This window comes from Takifugu rubripes, chromosome 9, assembly GCF_901000725.2.
Source record: "Takifugu rubripes chromosome 9, fTakRub1.2, whole genome shotgun sequence".
Lineage (NCBI taxonomy): Eukaryota > Metazoa > Chordata > Actinopteri > Tetraodontiformes > Tetraodontidae > Takifugu > Takifugu rubripes.
Genome location: NC_042293.1, coordinates 10,200,274 through 10,218,751, shown reverse-complemented (window position 1 = coordinate 10,218,751; position 18,478 = coordinate 10,200,274). Strand labels below are relative to the sequence as shown.

Genomic DNA, 18,478 nt, shown 5'->3' with positions numbered 1-18,478 from the left:
TCTATTATCTATTATAAACCATTTATTTGTTTCTTCGTGCCAATACAACCCTTGTGACGTAAAAGGCCGCTTCGTGGAGCACTTTAGCGGAATTATTTCCTCACATCCTCAGACGTCGCTCTGCTGTCACGCGGCGGCTGCGCTGTCATCAGTGACGTCAGTCAGGTTTGTAACCAGTCACGTGACCAGCGCAGCTCTGGACGATAAAGCCGCTCTGGAATACCCAGATCTGTTCCGACCCGCCGGACCGACTGTGAATCGTTATTAGTATTATTTGTTGCCCTCACGTATTTGGAAAGGGGGGAAGATCCAGACTGAAGCGACCTGCTCAGACATCGGGAATCATCAGGGTTCTGCTCCGACGTCGCTGCACGTTCGACTGATCGTCTCACCTTCGTGATTCTGTGATGTGAGTAATTTACCCTCCACAACAAACATCTCTCACACAGCCCGTCTACCGAAGTGAGCCCGGCGGATTGGTTTCATAATTAGTATTCAAAGTCTTTGTTGTCAGTAGTGATGTGTGTGCGTGTGTTTGTGTGCGTGCATGCGTGCGCGCGGTAAACGGTGTTTTTGGATTGTTGTTTTATTTAAATGATATGCAGCGTGATTAGTGTAATAAATGATGATCCCGGCTGAGTGAAGGCTTGAGTAATTCTTCCTAGTGTGAGCACCGTGTTTGCAGCGCGTCCATCGGTTACGATGAGGTCATGTGGAGGCTTATTTTGCATCGAGTGTTGATGCTCTGTAAGATGGCTTCTTCCAGGACAGACCCTCTGAATTATTCTGGCCGCTGTGCATATGTTTCCCCCTCCTTTTAATGTGAAATACTGGCCAGTTCCATTCGTTCTATTTGAATGGTTCATTTGGTTCGCCATCGCTTATCAAACCCCAGGCAACCATAAAGAATGCAAATGATAGGTGTCTTTTTGAGAAGACAGATGCTGTGGTCATATATTGTGTGGGTTCTCTCTCTAATATCAGAAGGCCCATCCTCTAAGCCCCTTCCCGCTGTTAAATGCAACCCCTAATCCCTGCCCAGCCTGGGACCAGTCCAGCAGCCCCTGCCTCTATCTCCTGGGCCCTCATTACATCAACACTGGGATGCTGAAAGTGAGAGACAAAGGGCTTCGGATTTATTTTTTTTATTTTTTTTAAATCCCAGCATCAGAGGTCAGTTAATTTTAAGGGATTAATTGTCCAAACTTCTGCCTGGCAGCTGCCTGCATCAATAAAAATGCCCTAACTTAAAGGGTTGAGTACCACTAAAGTCATTTTTTCTATTATTATCATTATATATTGAATCTTTCTGGCATCCAAGCAGCAATTAACTGCGTGTCATCTCTCCATGTGATGTTGGAAATGACTCATGAACGCGGTGGCGTGGATGGGGGTGCCTTGTTAACTGACTTGCAGAGGAAATCCGCCGTGTCCTTATTTGAGCTGCTTTTGTGACAATAGCTGTGGTGAATAAGTGCTTTCTGGGAACAGAGTGCGAAACATCCACCTTCAGTGTTGAGCCAACTGGGATTGCGTAAGTAAATCCTGTGCAACATTATTGAGTCTTGCCGCGGTGTTTTTTTGTTTTTTTTAATGCTTTTAGACACTGACTTTTTTAAAGGGAAAATAATCCAGAAATGCCTGTGGGGTAGAAACAAAAGGGAGCAAAAGTAAAGTGGATGCAGCTGCAAGAGTTAAACATCACACGAACTTCAACTCAACTTCAGAAATATCACAAGCAAACATGTGAGACTACGAAGGCTTCACCCTCCTCAGTAGATTTGACAGTCCGTTGCCAAAGACAACATAATTGCCCATAAAGGCTTGTTTTAGCATCAGTGCGAGGAAAATTTCATTCCAGAGTTTTAATGTTGTTGCTATGGTGAGCATTGGATGTAATTTCAACCCGCTGTGCCCTGTGGAGAGGGAGGAATAGGTGCAGTAGGTCCAGGAACGCCAGATTATATCTGCATTAATCTGCAATTTAGTGCACATCTGCCATGATGGAGGGTTTAAACAAAAGAGCTGCAGAACGCTCCGAGAAGTGTAATGTGGTTAAAACGGTTTGTCCTTCATCTGCTGTCTTTTTTTCCACAGGCAGCGAAAACTGAAAATTGGAGTTTTGATCTGTTGAGCCTCTGATGATGCAGCCTCCCATCTATGTGCTGCAGAACAAAATATACATCAATATGTAGTGTTACTAAATATAACTTTTTAAAGGTTGCTAGAGCCAAAACAAAGCATGAATATATTAATGTATGCATTCTTTGACTTTAATTAAATGCTTTCCTTGCTGAGTCACAGCTGAAGGCTCAAGGCTCCACATACTCGAGCATAAACAAACTTAAAAGCAGCCGTAAGCTAATCAACAATAATTAATATTCATGCTGAAATGCACATTGACTTTGAGATCATGAGCCGCCTGCGCTGATGCTTCAGTATTAAAGCATCATCAGGCTGCAGGGAATTTCTGGATTGTTCTGCATGAGTCACGCTGGAAGACTTTTGCCTGGTTTTAGACGCTAAGATGTTGGATCCTGTGGTGACAGTTTGCTCCATACTTAAGATGATTGTTCTCTCTGTTTGCGTAGCGGTCAGTTTCCCATTCTAGCAGTTTTCTGACCTTCTGTCAGCACATGACCCTCCAGCTTTAGAACTCCCAAGTGGGTGAGATACAGCCGCAGCCACTTGTATGTTACAGTTGCTAACAGTGACACATGCTGCGCAGAGGTGGTGGATAACTTCATTCTAACTCTCTTCACATCCCTGTGAGGGAAATAATGAGCAGCTGTTTATCAGTGTGCTGGTGTGGAGAAACCGCCGAGAAAGATAAAGCAGGCTCTTCAGGCTCAAGCACGATAGACCGACCCGTTGTTGAGAGGACTTCCAGGGCTTAGTGATAAAGACTCCAAGGTGCTCCTTCTGCTCACTTCTCTTTATCAACACCACAGAATGCACAGCCATGTAAATATAAAGTAAAAGAGCCTCGTTTAAAGCTCAGAAATGCTCCTTCTGTGAGAGCTTGTGTTTTATTTTACACAATCAGTCACTGCTTGTAGCAAGGTCACTGCTGGTCTTAAACTGTCCCATATTTCTTGGTGAAATATGATGTTCATTCAGGCAGGAATGTGTGTGAATGCTTCCAGATGCTGTCTTTCCATTCCCTTTTTTTTGGGCTTTGTATTCATTGGCATGTTTATAATATGTCCACCTTGTGAAGTACGCATGAAGTTGTATGGATCAGAAATTTAATCAGCGGTGGTTTTAGAAGGTCCCAAAGTCTCAAATTCAATTTGATTAAACCTAGCAAAACCTTGTTTAAGTCTCAGTCTGCTCAGGCAGATATTTTTCTGACACCAGAGGCCCACCTTTTCTTTTTTTGCCCCGTCCACATCAGGAAATATGATTAAAATGCCTAATGGAAGCCTTCCTTCTCTGTTTGTACAGCCCGCAGTCTGGGAATGGGAAATGATGGAGGATAAGGGGCCGCGCGTCGCCGACTACTTTGTTGTTGCTGGCCTGACCGAGTCGCCAAAGCCTCTGGAGGAGGACCTCCACTTTGATGATGCTGGCCCCAAATGTGTGAAACCCAAAGCCCCCATCACTGATGTGGCTGTTGTGATCCGCTCCCTGGGCGAAGAAGTGCCCCCTGGTTTCACCTGTGTTGAAAGCACCCCTTCGGGCCTCTCTGCAGAGCTCAATGGAGCCAGTCTCCGGGGCCCGCAGATCTTCCTGTGCTTCAAGAGAGGCCGAGATAAGCCGCCACTGACAGATCTTGGGTAAGCAGTAATCCTCAGGCCCTGAACCTTTACCCACCCAGCACCACTAATCACTTCTCTGCCTCGTGTCACTATAATCTGTGCTTAAACACATCCTGACATCTCCTCTCTAAATATAAAGCAAAGCTTTGCCGTAATATTGTTTGGGAATTTCTTGCCGAGAGAAAACTTTAAACTCCTCGTGTTCCAGGATTCTCTACGAGTGGAAGGAAAAGCTGAAGCCTGGATGTCACATTGTCCAAACCACGCCCTCGGGTCGGCCTGCCAATATCAGCAGCTCATCCTCCCAGCGAATCTACATCACCTACCGTCGGGCCCCGAAGAGCCAGCCCCACACGTCTTTGGCCGTCACTGATGTTTGCATCATCATCCCAGGAAAGGGGGAGGTTCCCCCTCACACCTTCTGCAAGGTGGACAAGAACCTCAACAGCAGCATGGTGAGGCAGAGCTGAGAGAAGAGCTAAATAATGATAATAATGCATCGATTACTGATCTCCGGACTCTTCTTGAACTCCAGTGGGGGTCGTCAGTGTACCTGTGCTACAAGAAGTCTCTGGCTAAGACAAACACAATCGCCTACAAAGCAGGTGAAGTGACTGATGGATCCAGAGCTGAATCTGACTAATTGTTCGGATTGTTTTATTATTAAGAACTAACGATTGTGTGTTCTCATGTGTGTTTTTGGACCCAGGTCTGTTGTGTAGGTACCCTGAGGAGGACTACGAGTCCTTCCCGCTGCCCGAGTCCGTGCCCATGTTCTGCCTGCCCATGGGGGCTACAATCGAGTGTTGGCCAGCACACACCAAACACTCCCTGCCTGTTTTCTCCACATTTGTGCTAACTGGCGCCTCCGGGGAAAAGGTAAAAAATCGCTTTCCTTAACCCATGTTTTACATTTTTGTTTACATTTTCTCAGGTAAAATGCAGACAGTCCAGGAAGCATTTCAGCATGGGAACATTCACCCTCTTCAGTGTTCTGCTGCACTGTCAGACGTAATGTCAGTGTAGGGGTTCAGGGGCTTTAAGACAGAGTCTCTCTAGATTGCATCATTTCGGGCTCTCTCCCATCCTCTCTCCATCTCTGTCTCCCTGTGCGCTGATATCCCTCCTGTATTTCTTTGTTGATAGATGGCAGCAGTTCCTCACAGCGTCAGGCAGTGTTAATCAGCTTCTCAACCCACTGAAATCAAACATGGCTTAAAGGCTGTGATTGGAATACTGAGGACTGCTCTATTCTTTAAACGCAACGCAGCATAAAGGTCTTTTTTGCTGCTATGCCTTTGAATTATAGATAGATCGTGCAGCTGGCTGATGGTGTCTGAAGTGCCTCAGTGCCCACTCCTTCCCTCTGACGGCCTCAGGACTGCAGATTAGTCTGATGGTGCCGCTTCAAATGACTGACCATCAGCGATCTCATTTATCACCGTGAAAAATGTCTCGGGAGCCTCAGCGTATTAGCCGATGAAAGTCGCTGATTGTGGCCTGTGTCTGTTTGTGTCCTTGTGTTGTTGGCCTTTGGATAGCAACAACCTGTACATGTGCTTTTATCAGAGATCCTTCACGCCAATGGTCACCCTCTGGTTGTGATGCTTTTCCCCACGCAGGTGTACGGAGCAGCCATCCAGTTCTATGAGCCTTATCCTGAGGAGAAACTGTCAGAGCGCCAGCGTTCACAGCTCGGCCTTCCCAGCACTGATCTGAGACCCGACGGGACCCGCGGCGTTTACAGCAACAAGAGCATCTGTCTTCTCTCCCACTGGCCCTTCTTCCAGTCCTTCAGAAGCTTTCTCACGTTCCTCTATCGATATTCTATCTCTGGTCCACACGCCCTGCCTATTGAAAAGTTAGCATTTTTTTTAACTGATCTTCTCCTTTGTTTAAAGAACTCTGGTTCAAAGACTTCAGATCTATTCTTAGTCTTGCTGACGGGGCTTGTCTGCATTATTAACTGATTACATTTTCTTCACAGGCATATCTCGCACTTCATGCAAACTGTGCCATTCCCCTCCATCCAGAGGCCCCGCATTCTAGTGCAGGTGAGTTTGAAATGTAAAATTTGTTGAGAGGATTTTGATGCCTCCCTCATCATTGCCTCGCCATAAGCGCTGTTAAATCCACTCACAGTTGCACTAATGCTCTCCTCCTGTCTTCCACAGCTGTCTCCACATGACAGTCTGTTGCTAAGCCAACCCGTGTCCTCCCCACTTCCTTTAAGGTGGGGGAAACTTCATTAAAAATACAGTCAGCAAAAGCAGATGCTCAGTTTGCGGCTGCTTCAGTCAAAAGTGATTTGTGGTTTTGTGCTGCAGTGGTGGGAGCCTCTCCACGTTGCTGCTGAATCTGGGCCCAAAGAACGCAGCCACTCTGCTGGTGCTGGCCGTCACAGAACACAAGATCCTGGTTCATTCCCTGCGTCCGGCTGTACTCACCAGTGTTACGGAGGCCCTGGTGTCTGTAAGCCAGTTCTTTCTTTCTTTTTTTTTAATTTTCCCTGAATATAACCCCAAAGAAGGGGGACTTAAATGTGATTATTGTGGATAAGTTAATAAGCAGAGCGGTTTATAATCACATCAAAAGGGATTTGGCTTCATGGGAGCTAATTCACCTCTGAAAATCTTTTTAATAAAGAAAACTACATTTGAAGGAAACCAGAGGGACTTTCTAGATTTAAGTCTTTGCTATTACGCATTGCAGATGATCTTCCCATTCCACTGGCCCTGCCCCTACATCCCTCTGTGCCCACTGGCACTGGCCGACGTGCTCAGTGCCCCGTGCCCTTTCATCGTGGGCGTGGACTCCAGATACTTTGACCTTTACATCCCTCCAGCTGACATCACCTGTGTAGATCTGGACACCAACACCATCTCCCAGTATGTGACCTTAGCTGCCCTGACAGTAGCCTCTTTAAACTTTAGGCTGCATCATCTAATCACTGCAGAGTTTTTAAAGTTTTTTTTCAGTGACATGATGAAAGTTCCTCCCCATGTTCGTTGATATCTCCCTGTTATGTAATGAGGAGGAACTGGAATGTAAAAACCTTGCATATATAAAAATGCTGTCATTGATCTGCCAGTTTAATTTAAAAGCTATCCCGCATGGAGATTAAGTAGTCAGTGCAGATGTCAGTGAACCTTTCTCCCTCTTTATATCACTTTCAACCCTGACTGCAATGGAAACCATATGTTTCAGGAAAGAGGACAAGAAGGCTTTAACGTGGAAAATCCTGCCCAGGAGAGCTTGCAAGCATCTTCTGAACACACTGAATAAGTTCTATCAGCAGTTGATCGAGGGTGAGTCTAATTCTGTGTCAACTTGATTTATTCAGCTTGTTGAGTCAAATACCGTGGTCAGTTTTACAGGAACCCTAATCAGAACTTTTCACAATGGAAGTGCACCCTAGGACACTTTGCACAAAGTGTGAAATGAAATTTTTATGTGATCCAGATCCCTGCACAAACTGCCTCATCTACAGTTACGCTCATTAGTCATTTCCTGGAATGTTCTTGCAGCTTCAGGAAGTCACGCAGCCGAGTCTCTTCGTGTTCCTTTCTAAAATAAGCAAAATATGTGTTTGTACTAGTGTGGCATTTAGATATGATGCAAAAAGGATTGTCAAACTGATGACGGAGCTTTTGGGTCATGCCAGAATAACATTTACCTCCTCTTTTTAACATTTACCTCCTCCATTTGCAACTAAAGCCAGATGATCTCTGCTACAGTTGGTTTTGCCAGCGATGCTGAATGCATATTTTAGCCTTGTTAGCTCTGGAGCTCATTTGCATTGTTGTCAGGCTGCCACTTTGGTCCTCTGCCCACAGATTTGTTCATTTGTTTTAGGGCAAATTTAACTCCCAACCATCCTCTGCAATATGGTTGTTTATTACTAATCACCAAGTGTGAGCATGTGAATATGCTACATCAGTGGTTCTCAAATTAATATGAGAGCCTCCCCGTGGAGACCCTCATCTCAATTTATGGGCAGGAAAACATCGCTGCAGAGAATAAAGATGGATAAATATTTGGTTAGGTGATGTCTGGTTATTCTTTGATAAACTGATTTAAAAACTGCTGGAAACCTTGTGGGGTTTTTTTCTATGCAATATTTGGTGCCACATGTTGGACACATTTATATGCTTTGTGACGTGTTCTCAGGAGATCACCTGAACCGTGAAGATGTGCAGATGGAGCAGGCAGAAACAGACCAGGAGCTCCATTGCGGGAAGAGTCTCCACTCTCTTGAGCTTGAAATCCAGGAGGCCTTCCTGCGCTTCATGGCAGCCATCCTGCGGGGTTACCGCTCCTACCTGCTCCCCATCACACAGGCGCCCTCGGAGAAGACCACTGACGCCAGCTCCCTCTTTGACCTCCAAGGTAAAGTTTCTTTCCTTTTCATCTTGATGGGTTAGCACCATTCCCAGGTTGCACTTTAATTTTTATATAATTAATGTCATGTAAGACCCCAGTAAGTTTTAGCTAAGCTATAGATAATTGTCAACATATCAGTTAATAACAGGTTTCAGGATATTACTATAATAATACCCTAATCTAACAGGACAATAAGATAGTATTGAAGCACTGTTTATGATACTTTTAAGTACAGTTTTTGCCTAAAATTGAAAATACATATGAATGTGATGTCAAGTCGTTTGCATGTTAATGTGGACAGTTTCTCTCGGGTCACTTTAAAAAGACAGATGGATATATAGCTAAGATCAGCTTGATTACATAACCAAAATACAAGTGAAGAACATGTTAAAATATTTCTGAATACTACGAGAAATTAGATAAAGTCGGAGGTGTGAAGATGATGAGGAGCAGGAACACATTTTCTTGTATTTGCTCTATTTGGGATCTTGTGCTTTTGGGAGTTTTAAAGCTGGACTGCTGCACTGCTGGAATGACACTGGTGCTTTAGCTTAAGCCTCAGTGGAAATAAGACTTGCATGACAACTCAGAGAAACCGTCATGATGAGTAGCACAATGTCCCGGCACATCTGTGTGCTGTTATGCATCTGTGTGCTGTTATGCAAGCGTAGCAGCAAAGAAGGACTTCTAATTCCATTCTTCATTTCCTGTAATCTTTGCTAAAGTGCCCCCCACCACCACACACACACACACACCATCCACAAACTGCCTGATAAGAAAATGTCAAGGTTTTTCTTTTACTTGGTATTTTCTCATCGAAGTCCACATGTCATGTTTGTCTTTCTGTGATTCTTATTAGGCTTCCTGAAGAGCCGCGACCGCTCCCATCAGAGGTTTTACTCTCTCATGATCAAGACTCAGATGTTCAGCCGCTTCATAGAGGAGTGCTCGTTTGTCAGCGATAAAGACGCCGGCCTGGCCTTCTTCGATGAGTGTGTCGATAAGGTGAGGTTTGCAGCTAATCTTTATCATAGATATTTGTGTGTGTGTGTGTGTGTGTGTGTTGGAAACAGCAGCATTGCCCTGCTGGGAAGGATAAAAAAAAATGCAGCAGTAGCAATATTGGATCCGGACAACTCCCATTTAGAGAGAAGTGCTAAACATGAGTCACTCTGACCTTTCAGAGAAGGTGCATTAAAGGCCTGGATTAGTTTAAAGAAGCCAACAAATGCTGATAGAAGTAGACTCAAATAATTAAGAGCGCAACTGATAATAATGTAATTTTCCCCTGTTAACAACAACCCTTTTTTCCCAACTCCACTACCTCCTGCTCAGGCTTTATGAAATTGCTCCACTTTTTATTTCTGTACTCCCTTTCTCCTCTGATTTTCTGCTTTTTGTCTTTCCTGCTGCTCTGTCTCGATGCTCCATGCCTGGTAGTTATTCACCACAGGAGGCAAGGTAAGACAGCAGGTCCTGTGTTGTGTTGTCTCCCCCCTTTTTCAGGAGATGAAATCAAAAGATTCTCAGTTCTTTCAGTGTTACTCAGCTCTGCGTGTGTGCGCTCTGTAATCTGCATAACATACGTTTTTTAGCAGGTACACATCCAGGGTGTTTCTCTTAAATAAGTACAACAACAAAGGGAAGAAAGAACAGAGGCTAAAGCCCGTTTTCCTTCAACCATTGAGTCGTGATGTTGAAATCAGGCACGCTCACCTCTCACACTGAATCATTTGGGGATGTTACAAGATTTTGTGAACACATCCTGCCTGCACATGTTTTGTAACATTCATAGAAAAGACAAAACATCCTCCGCTTCAAAAGACAAAAAATGCCCGAGTGTGCAAATTTGTGCAATCAGGAAATCACATTTGCATCCTGCATGGATGCTGGGAAATCCTGTATGAGCGGTCACTGTGGTTATAAGGGAGAAGTGGAAGCACTGATTCATGCTATTGCTGAAGTTGACAACAAATGGGTGATTGAGAAAGGCCTAAGGGGAAGGACAACTAGTGGAAAAATGCCAAGTGAATCAAACGGAGGGCAGAGGGGTCAGTGACAGCCGGTTAACTGAATCATCCACTTAACTGAGTGGCCCAAATCCTGTAACACAGCCTTCAGCCGCTGCTATACTATGAAAATTCCTGCAGAGCTCGTGTCTGAATAAGAGCATGACTGAGTCTGAAATGCCAAGTGGTGTTTAACGATCCTTCCCGTCTCATATTCACTGCACTGCTGCCAAAATATCTATTCTGTCCTGGAGGACTTGTATGATCAAATCTAGGTTCTGCATTATCTAAAGTCCTCTGCTTTCTGGTGGCCAAGAGATAAATGGAATGGAGACATGAGACGTACCTCTGATGTAGACACACTCATTACTGATATGGATTTTTTCTCCCTGAGCCTCATACTGTATATGATCTCATCTAAGGGGTCCATAGTATCAGATGCCCTTGAACCTCCTAGGCAGCACAACAGCGATAGAGATGTGCTTAGAGGAAATTAAACACACATGTGTTTGTTGTGTTTTTCTTAAAAACCAGATGGATAGCGAGCGGCCAGAGGAAACTAGATTGATTGAACTTGATGAATCCCACCGTAGTGAGCACACGGTCTATGTCAACCCTCCTGAGCTGCCTCCGCTGCCACAGGGAGAAGAGCATCCTCTCTGCTACAGGTACCACAGCGCGTATACACAATAGCCTCACTCAGCTTAGCAGTGTTGTGCTAGTGTTTCAGTTTATCAGCGTCTGACTGAAGGTGGTGTCTTCCTGCTTCCAGCTACTCTGGTTTTCCTGTTCTCAATGCTGAACTTCTGAAACCATTGGAGGGAGCAGATCCCTCATCAGCAGGCACGACCTCCCGCCACAGCAGCCCAGCCAGCCCTGTGGCCATCTGCAGACGCTCCAAACAGGTCAGCCGTACAAGCAACAAGGCTTTCTCGAAATTGCTGTTTTCCTGATCCTAAATGTCTGAACTGAAACGGCAATTAAGGTCACTGATTATGTCACTATGGGAGTCACACTAAATAATGAGGGTTGATCAAAGTCTGTACTTTATCTTTTATATCTCAGGAGATCAAATCAGCACAAAGGATGGCCAAAACCTATTCATCAATGCCGCAGATGTGGTCCAAATGTCTGCTGCGACACTGCTATGGCCTGTGGTTCATCTGCCTGCCTGGCTTTGTCAGCACGAGCCACTCTAAGGTGCGAGCTCTGCGCACCGCTCACGACGTGCTGCGGAAGATGCAGGACAAGAAGCTGCAGGCACCAGATGAGGTATGTAAATTTAAAGCCAAAGTGCACATTTGGAGTCATCGTTTTCATTTTTTAAAAGCTGATGTCATCCTTCCAGGTGTGTTACCGCGTGTTGCTGCAGCTGTGCGGGCAGTACAGTCAGCCAGTCTTGGCCGTCCGGGTGTTATTTGAAATGAAGAAGGCTGGAGTCCAACCCAACGCCATCACCTACGGATACTACAACAAGGTGGGTGCTGCCTGTCCTGAACTACAAGCGTACAAAATGTAACACGAGATGCAAACAGAATGCTGTTTATGTCCGACACGCCAGGCGGTTTTGGAGAGCACTTGGCCTTCCACCACCAGAGGAGGCTACTTTTTATGGGGAAAGCTAAGAAATGTGATCCTGGGGGTGCTGCAGTTCAAGCAGGCGGGGAGAAAACAATCGACACTGCAAAGAGACCCTCATCTGTCAGGTACAAACTGGACCGTCACACAGATGAACACACAGCAGGAGTCACACATGCTGCAGTTTAATTAAGTTCAGCGGTAATAGACTGAAAGTAGAGCATCCTCCTTAGTTCCTGAAGATCCTTTTGAACTGATATGTAAATGAGTGTATTCCTATGGGAGCACTTGTTTCTCTCCGGCTTCTTTCATGGTCTCATAATAAAGTTTCTGCCCCCACCTGCATAGTGTGCCCAACTTGGATTTCTTGAGCGGTACTTAAACAGTTTTTTTCCCCGAGGAGTCACATCAAAGATGTCACATTGCTTTAACGTCCCTTCCTTGATTAACTTATTTTCTGGACTTTTTGTGTTGATCTCCTGAACTTGTTCATGCGTTGCCTAAAATCGGGAATTCAGTTTTTCTTGATGAGCTCTTTCATTTAATCTGCTGCTTCTGTGGTCTCCCCTCAGATGGCAGTGATCTGGACACCGTCAGTCACGGCAGTTTGGACAGCGCCAATGATTCTGTTGAGCGCACCTCCATCGACACAGACTTCACTAAAATGGACTCCAGCGATGATGGATTTAGTACAGGTAGGAAACTGTGTCTTCTGCCTCTCTGCTGCGCCTCAACTCACTCTTTCTTGCTCAAAACATTTTACTTTGACTGAATTCAATTGGCATTTAATAAATAAAATAGAAAATGGTGCCATTAGAACAGATAATATGTTCAAAAGATAGAAAGAGACAATTTATCTGCTTCTTTTCTTCAGTGGCAGCAAGAAACAGACAAGAATGACCTAAATAGTAGCAATGAGCCATTTTTTGCAGTCCTGCAGACCTCCTGAGTATGATTCAAGTTGCTCTGTTCATCTTCCATTGCTTCCGCTTCTCTATTCTGCAATGGCTGAGTGCTGTAAACTGTAGTGATCACACTCAGCATCCCTGAGAAACTAGCTGAATGGCAGAATAACTCACCTCTTTATGCTAGTGAATAGCACAGAGTGCATACTTTATCCTTTTTTTACAAAAAAAAAACATTTTTATATGTCTTCATTTTTTCCAGGAGGGCAGTCTGACCATGGATATGATTCACTGTCCAAAGAGGAGGAGAGGATGTGTGTCAGAGAGAGTGACAACGTAACACCGATGGACGACAAAGGCCCGAGGCTCTCATGTGAGTTATAGATAACATTCATTTGCTATCTGACTGTAGTTCCCATTTATGCAGGAGTAAATCACTGCTTGTTGGCAGCAAAATGGGAGCGCTGTCTCTGAGAGCTGTGGCGTTACCGTGTGGGTGTAATGCATGCTCCAGTGGGCCATTCGCTGTTATATTTAGATGTTTGGACAGATTCTATTGATGGATGGACTTATGTAACTTGGAGATTGTTTGCTGCTCAGGATGTCTCAAATTTTGGTGCAGGATAACAACATCCTGTAGCCTTCTTGTAACATAATGATTTGACCCAGGACAAATCCACCCATGCACTTGAAGTTGTTCCATTTTATGTCAATGTTTTTAATAGTCTTTATCTCCCGAAGACAGTTGAGCAATGAGATTTAAAGTGCTGACGGGTGTAAATAAAATCAGTTTCTGATTGGCTGAGCCCATGTCATTGTTGTGTTCTTATTGTTGTCTTAATATGTGGTTTAATTGTGATTTGCAGCTTCTGAAATTGAAGATCCAGGAAGAAGAAACTCACCATCCAGTGGAACCTTCCAATCAACAGATACTACTGCCAGTTAGTATCTAATTTAAAAATAAAATGGATTTTAGTCCAAGAGAGGAATTTAGGAGAATGGAGACTTAATCCATTTTGTCACATCTCTGTCACAGGTAATGGCCACAGACTGATATCCAGTCCCAACAGTAATGCGGGTCCATGTAAAGTTCTTCCAAAGAAGGAGAGGCCAAAATTCTTGGATCTATCTGGGAGACAGGAAAGTCTGAGGCCCACCGATCCTCTTCTTAGTTCAACCAAACAGAATCACCAAGCTTCTGACACACTGATAGAGGAAGAGGAGAGACCAACAGACAGAAAGAAGCCTCAGTTAGCGAGAGCAGTCAACTGCAGTACTGGGGCTGTGAAAAGAACTGGAATAGATACGGGGTCAGACCCACTGTCGCTGATGACAACAGACATGGTACAAAAATGCGACAAGAGCAGCAACGCCGCTACGACCCGTCGCGACCTCGCTGAGGAGATTGAGGTGTATATGAATAATGCAAACAGTCCCTCAAGCAGCCGTGCAGCTTGTGCGGACCTACAAAACCCCTCAAACCCCTCGCTTCAGTCCTCATCTCCTCACACTTCCCCACGACCCAGCACTCTGCTCCGCTCCAACACACACCTCTCACTTCCTGTCAGATCCAACGACAGGCTGAGGTCATCACCGTCTCTGCCTTTAGGCAGCAGAGACAGGGAGAGGCCGCCTTCCTTAGTATCCCCCTCATCACCTACTTCCTCTACCTCATCCTTCTCCATGGACTCCCTTTTCACCCCCACTCTGGACATCTTCAAGAGCAGCGTCATATCGGCAGGGAAAGGAGTGGCGGAGAAGGCTAGCCGCTTCTATTCTCGCCTCTCCTCCCAGACCTCATTAACACAGGTCAGAATCCTGTTTACTTTCAGGATAATAATCCCAGTCAGACTTCACGCATCCCACCCTAAATTCTCTCCTTCTCTTCCTCCAGGACGTGAACTGTGACCGGATTAGTGTGTCCTCGCTGACCTCTGGAGAGGCAGACTGCTCATCTCTGCTCGATGTTGACTCCTGTCTGGATCCTGATGGCTTCACTTCCCCGCAGCACGGAACTATGTCTAAACTCAGGAGGAGCCCAATTGTGGGACATGCCAACCTGAGTAGCCCCGGTACCCCCAACAGGGTGTTCAGACACAACTCCTTCTCTGGTTTGTTGCTATTCTTTCAGTCAAGCTTCTATGGCCACTGTTAGAAAGAATTAGAAATGCTCTTGTTATTGATGCCCCAAAAAAAACGCTATCTAGATTTCAAATGGGTTGCTCTGTGTTTAAAGTTAATATTTCCTCAAATGCAGGGGGTTTGGCACTTACTTCTAAAACTCCTCACACCCCAGACTCCTCCCCAGACATTTGTCGCTTTCAGCCGTCTCCCAGCTATGCTGTAGAGGTATGTCAGTCACACAAAACAACTACTCTCATCACTGGATAATTCCGAATGCATTCCTTTGACGTCTCTCTGACGTTTGTAGGTACTGATGTCCAGCTGCTCGCTCTGTAAGACATGCGAGTGTCTGGTGTATGATGAGGAGATCATGGCAGGCTGGACGGCTGACGACTCCAACCTCAACAGCACGTGCCCATTCTGTGGAACAGCGTTCCTGCCTTTTCTGAATGTGGAAATCAAAGACCTAAGGTCACTGAGCAGGTAACTGAATGCTTATATGACCAAACATAACATTCCCAATATAAAATACAGCAGACCCCTGATTTTCCACATTAAATTAAACAAATGGATTATTTTAAATGCCATTACTCTGCCTGGCATAGATATTTGAAGTGTCCTTTTAGCTGTCTAAAATATTTTCCATGGCGTCTTTAATCAGATGGGCTCTGTGTCTCCCTTAAGGTCTGCCAAGGAAAGTAATCCTGTTACAGAGGAGGACGCATCATTGCTGCTCAGTCCTGCAGCCAAAATGTCTGCAGCACAGAAAACAGAGAGTGGGGCAGCTGTCTGTGCCCCAGCGCCAGCGCCAGTGACAGTGCCCTACCTGAGCCCCCTGGTCCTGTGGAAGGAGCTGGAGAGCCTGTTGGTGAACGAGGGCGACCAGGCCATCTCGTCCCCCAGTGTTGTTGACCAGCACCCGATCGTTTTCTGGAACCTGGTCTGGTACTTCAAAAGGCTGGACTTGCCAAGTAACCTGCCCGCTCTTATACTGGCCTCGCTGCAATGTAGTCATGGCAACCAGGTAATGCCTGCCTATTCGTAGCATAAGTTGAGAATGATGTAAATACACAGTTGTACATTAAAGCTGTGCATGCAGGAAATAATCATTCACCTTTAACCTTTTTCAGAAGGCTCCGAGTGTTTCATCCGAGGACAGTAAGCAAGTGCTTGTGAGGATAATGTGGGACAATCTGAAACTGCATCGAGATAAAGTTCATCCCTGCTACGTCTTGTGGAACACACACTGTAAGTTGCTGACAGATTTACTAAGTGTGACATTAAAAAATTGCTTTGCTCAAGGTCGTGTATTTACATGTAAATGAAATCATGAATGATTCAGTTCAGGACTCCCATTAGCCACGCTGCACTCAGCAGTGCACTACCATGAGATGCAACTTAGACTGCGAGAGGTGAATCGGCATTTCTTCCAGGTAAAATTATCTCATGTATTCTGCAGGTGCAAACTCCCTGGTGCGCTCTGGGCTGTGTGAGGAGGGCCAGCTCTTCACCGTGGAGCTGCTGCAGGGGTTTGTGAGAAGTATTAAGAAGAGTGATGTCTATCAACCCATGGGCCAAATCATCCAGCTGCTGGGGCCGGAACTGGGCTTTAAAAGACAGAGGTGAGGGGATTGTAAAGAATATTTCCCAATGTGTGGTGGGAAACTAGGAACCACAAGTCTAAATGTTTTCTTCTTTTGTCTCAAACAGGAGCCTCTACAGAGATCTTTTATTCCTCACTCTTGTTGCCCTGGGCAAGAACAACATTAATATCAGTAAGTTAGAATTAAGTCCTGAGACTAGCTGCCCTCCAGCTGGTCAAAGATTTTACACACACCTTTTCTTTTCCTTTGCACACACAGTTAAAAAAAATCTAAAAAGCATCACTTGATCAAATAGATCAGCCATGGCTAGTTCATAAATTAAGCAACGCCACATTGTTAACTTGAGGTTATTTACTTGCAGATGCTTTTGACCGGGAGTACAAGACGGCGTACGATCGTCTCAGCCCCAACCAGGTCAAGCTCACACACAACTGCGATCGCCCCCCAGGAGCAGGGGTCATGGAGTGCAGGAAAACCTTTGGAGAACCCAGTCTGTGAACTGCAGTTTTTCTTTTGTCCCATTGGCTCTTCTGTTCAGGCAAGATCCCTGCTGCTGCCCTTTTTCCTCTGCTTCGCAGTCTCAGGACAGATGCACAGCTCTCAGCACAATGAGAAAATTAGACTGTAAAGCGACTGCCGTGAGTTTCTCTCATACTGAGCTAGGAGACGGTGATTTTGTGCATATAGAGGTCAGCTGTTTTCAGTATATTTGGTAAACTTTGTATAGTTTATGTGAATTTTACGCCTTTATGTTGAAGTTTTCAGTGATTGTGTAAAGAAGTGTCTCAGTACATTGTGGGTCCTGGTGGCCTTGACTGTTGTTTTTGTGGGTGCGTGCGCATAGGTGTGTGCGTGTGTGTGTGTGTTTGTCTGTTCTGTGTTAAAAGTTCTCGCTATTGGGCACTGAAGTTTTTAAAAAGCACTTTTTCAAGATGAATTGTTAGCAATTGTTATTATTTATATAATGCTGTTACTCAGCAGGATACGCTTGAGTCATTTTTTATTTGACAGTTTCTGGACTCACTTTGCTGCCCAAACGTTTCATCACAGCCACCAAAATTAATGAAATTCATCATTCTATGCACCCGCTACACCTCGCAGGGCGTGCTTAATCTTACATACACTAAAGAGTAATCCTTACCTGAGAAGAATATAAAACATTGCAATTCCAATAGAGAAAACTTATTTATGTATGTGTGTGCACAACATTTATTTGAATTTTTTGCACAATTTACCAAAACGACTGGGGGAAAAAAAGGGAATTGTTGAAGTTTTTCACTGTTTTAAAGCAATAGCAGTTTTTAAAATGAGTCAAATGGGACCACAAAGGAGTCAATTCCTCTGAAAAGTAGTATAACCAAATAATAATAGAAATTACATAGTTATGTTGGTTTAAGCTGTGTTTTATGAAGAAATTCATTTACATAATGAACCTGATTTATGTAAATGTACACTGTTCCTTACAGTATTGCAGATGTGAGTTTTTTTATATTTGACAACATTGCACTGCATAATGTGAGGTAATGAGCGGAAGAGGTCATTTGAAATTCAGGCTGGTCTCATTTAACAGCTGTTAACAGCAACCTGACCTAAAACACCCAAAATATGATCTTTTAGTATAAATGCCATGCTGAGGGGCAATTAGCAGTTACCTCTGGTCTCCACCACCAACCTCCATGTACTAACGCTGTTATGATGCTGGATTAGACAAATCTGCGTGCCTGGATCAATAATCAGTCATGTATCTTTATGTTTCATTTGGGGGAAAAAAAACACAAATGACCAAAACATCTGTTGATGTCTACATGTTGTTTACATGTTTTCTCGATATCAATAATGACTATGAAGGATTATTTAACATTTGTAACACTGATACTTATTTGTATTGTTTGTTTTTATATTAAAAAAAGAAAATTTATTCCTACACAGGATGTAAATTTTGCTTTCACTTATCAATAAACACGTTTATTCTGTGGATTTCACATTTGACTTCTGCTGTTGAGCCTGAACCCAACGAGCAGAAGAACCTGAAAACAATGTAGAAAAAGCCCAACTCAAATGTGCCCATCCTTTGTGACAACAAATCACTGAAATGTGATACAAAACAGTGAAAA

At 44.5% G+C, this 18,478-nt stretch overlaps 1 protein-coding gene across 3 annotated transcripts; it reads left to right on the top strand.

The window, feature by feature from the left end:
• The first annotated feature begins 177 nt into the window (after positions 1–177).
• dennd4a (DENN/MADD domain containing 4A) lies at positions 178–18,346 on the top strand. 3 transcript variants are annotated; one of them, XM_029842347.1, is made up of 31 exons: positions 178–409; positions 3,448–3,779; positions 3,970–4,216; positions 4,297–4,366; positions 4,471–4,640; positions 5,384–5,622; positions 5,749–5,815; positions 5,936–5,994; positions 6,089–6,233; positions 6,474–6,649; positions 6,969–7,069; positions 7,932–8,150; positions 9,004–9,149; positions 9,585–9,605; positions 10,688–10,821; positions 10,926–11,058; positions 11,219–11,425; positions 11,502–11,630; positions 11,715–11,859; positions 12,304–12,426; positions 12,899–13,009; positions 13,503–13,577; positions 13,673–14,445; positions 14,531–14,747; positions 14,894–14,985; positions 15,068–15,243; positions 15,445–15,784; positions 15,894–16,008; positions 16,220–16,382; positions 16,471–16,535; positions 16,726–18,346. In XM_029842347.1, the coding sequence occupies exons 2-31, from the start codon at positions 3,469–3,471 to the stop codon at positions 16,860–16,862; spliced, it is 5,106 nt and encodes a 1,701-aa protein (XP_029698207.1). In that variant the 5' UTR covers positions 178–409; positions 3,448–3,468; the 3' UTR covers positions 16,863–18,346. The 3 variants fall into 3 exon arrangements, with proteins under 3 accessions (XP_029698207.1, XP_029698206.1, XP_011605704.1); XM_029842346.1 differs by having other exon boundaries at positions 15,891–16,008; XM_011607402.2 differs by lacking the exon at positions 9,585–9,605 and having other exon boundaries at positions 15,891–16,008.
• Positions 18,347–18,478: the final 132 nt, after the last annotated feature.

What these genes read in the sequence shown, in the direction of transcription:
- dennd4a (XM_029842346.1), top strand. Translation starts at nt 3,469, where the DNA reads ATGATGGAGGATAAGGGGCCGCGCGTCGCCGACTACTTTGTTGTTGCT. An exon ending in CTATCAGCAGTTGATCGAGG is followed by an intron (nt 7,070 to 7,931) that starts GTGAGTCTAATT and finishes ACGTGTTCTCAG; the next exon opens with GAGATCACCTGAACCGTGAA. An exon ending in GAGCATCCTCTCTGCTACAG is followed by an intron (nt 10,822 to 10,925) that starts GTACCACAGCGC and finishes TCCTGCTTCCAG; the next exon opens with CTACTCTGGTTTTCCTGTTC.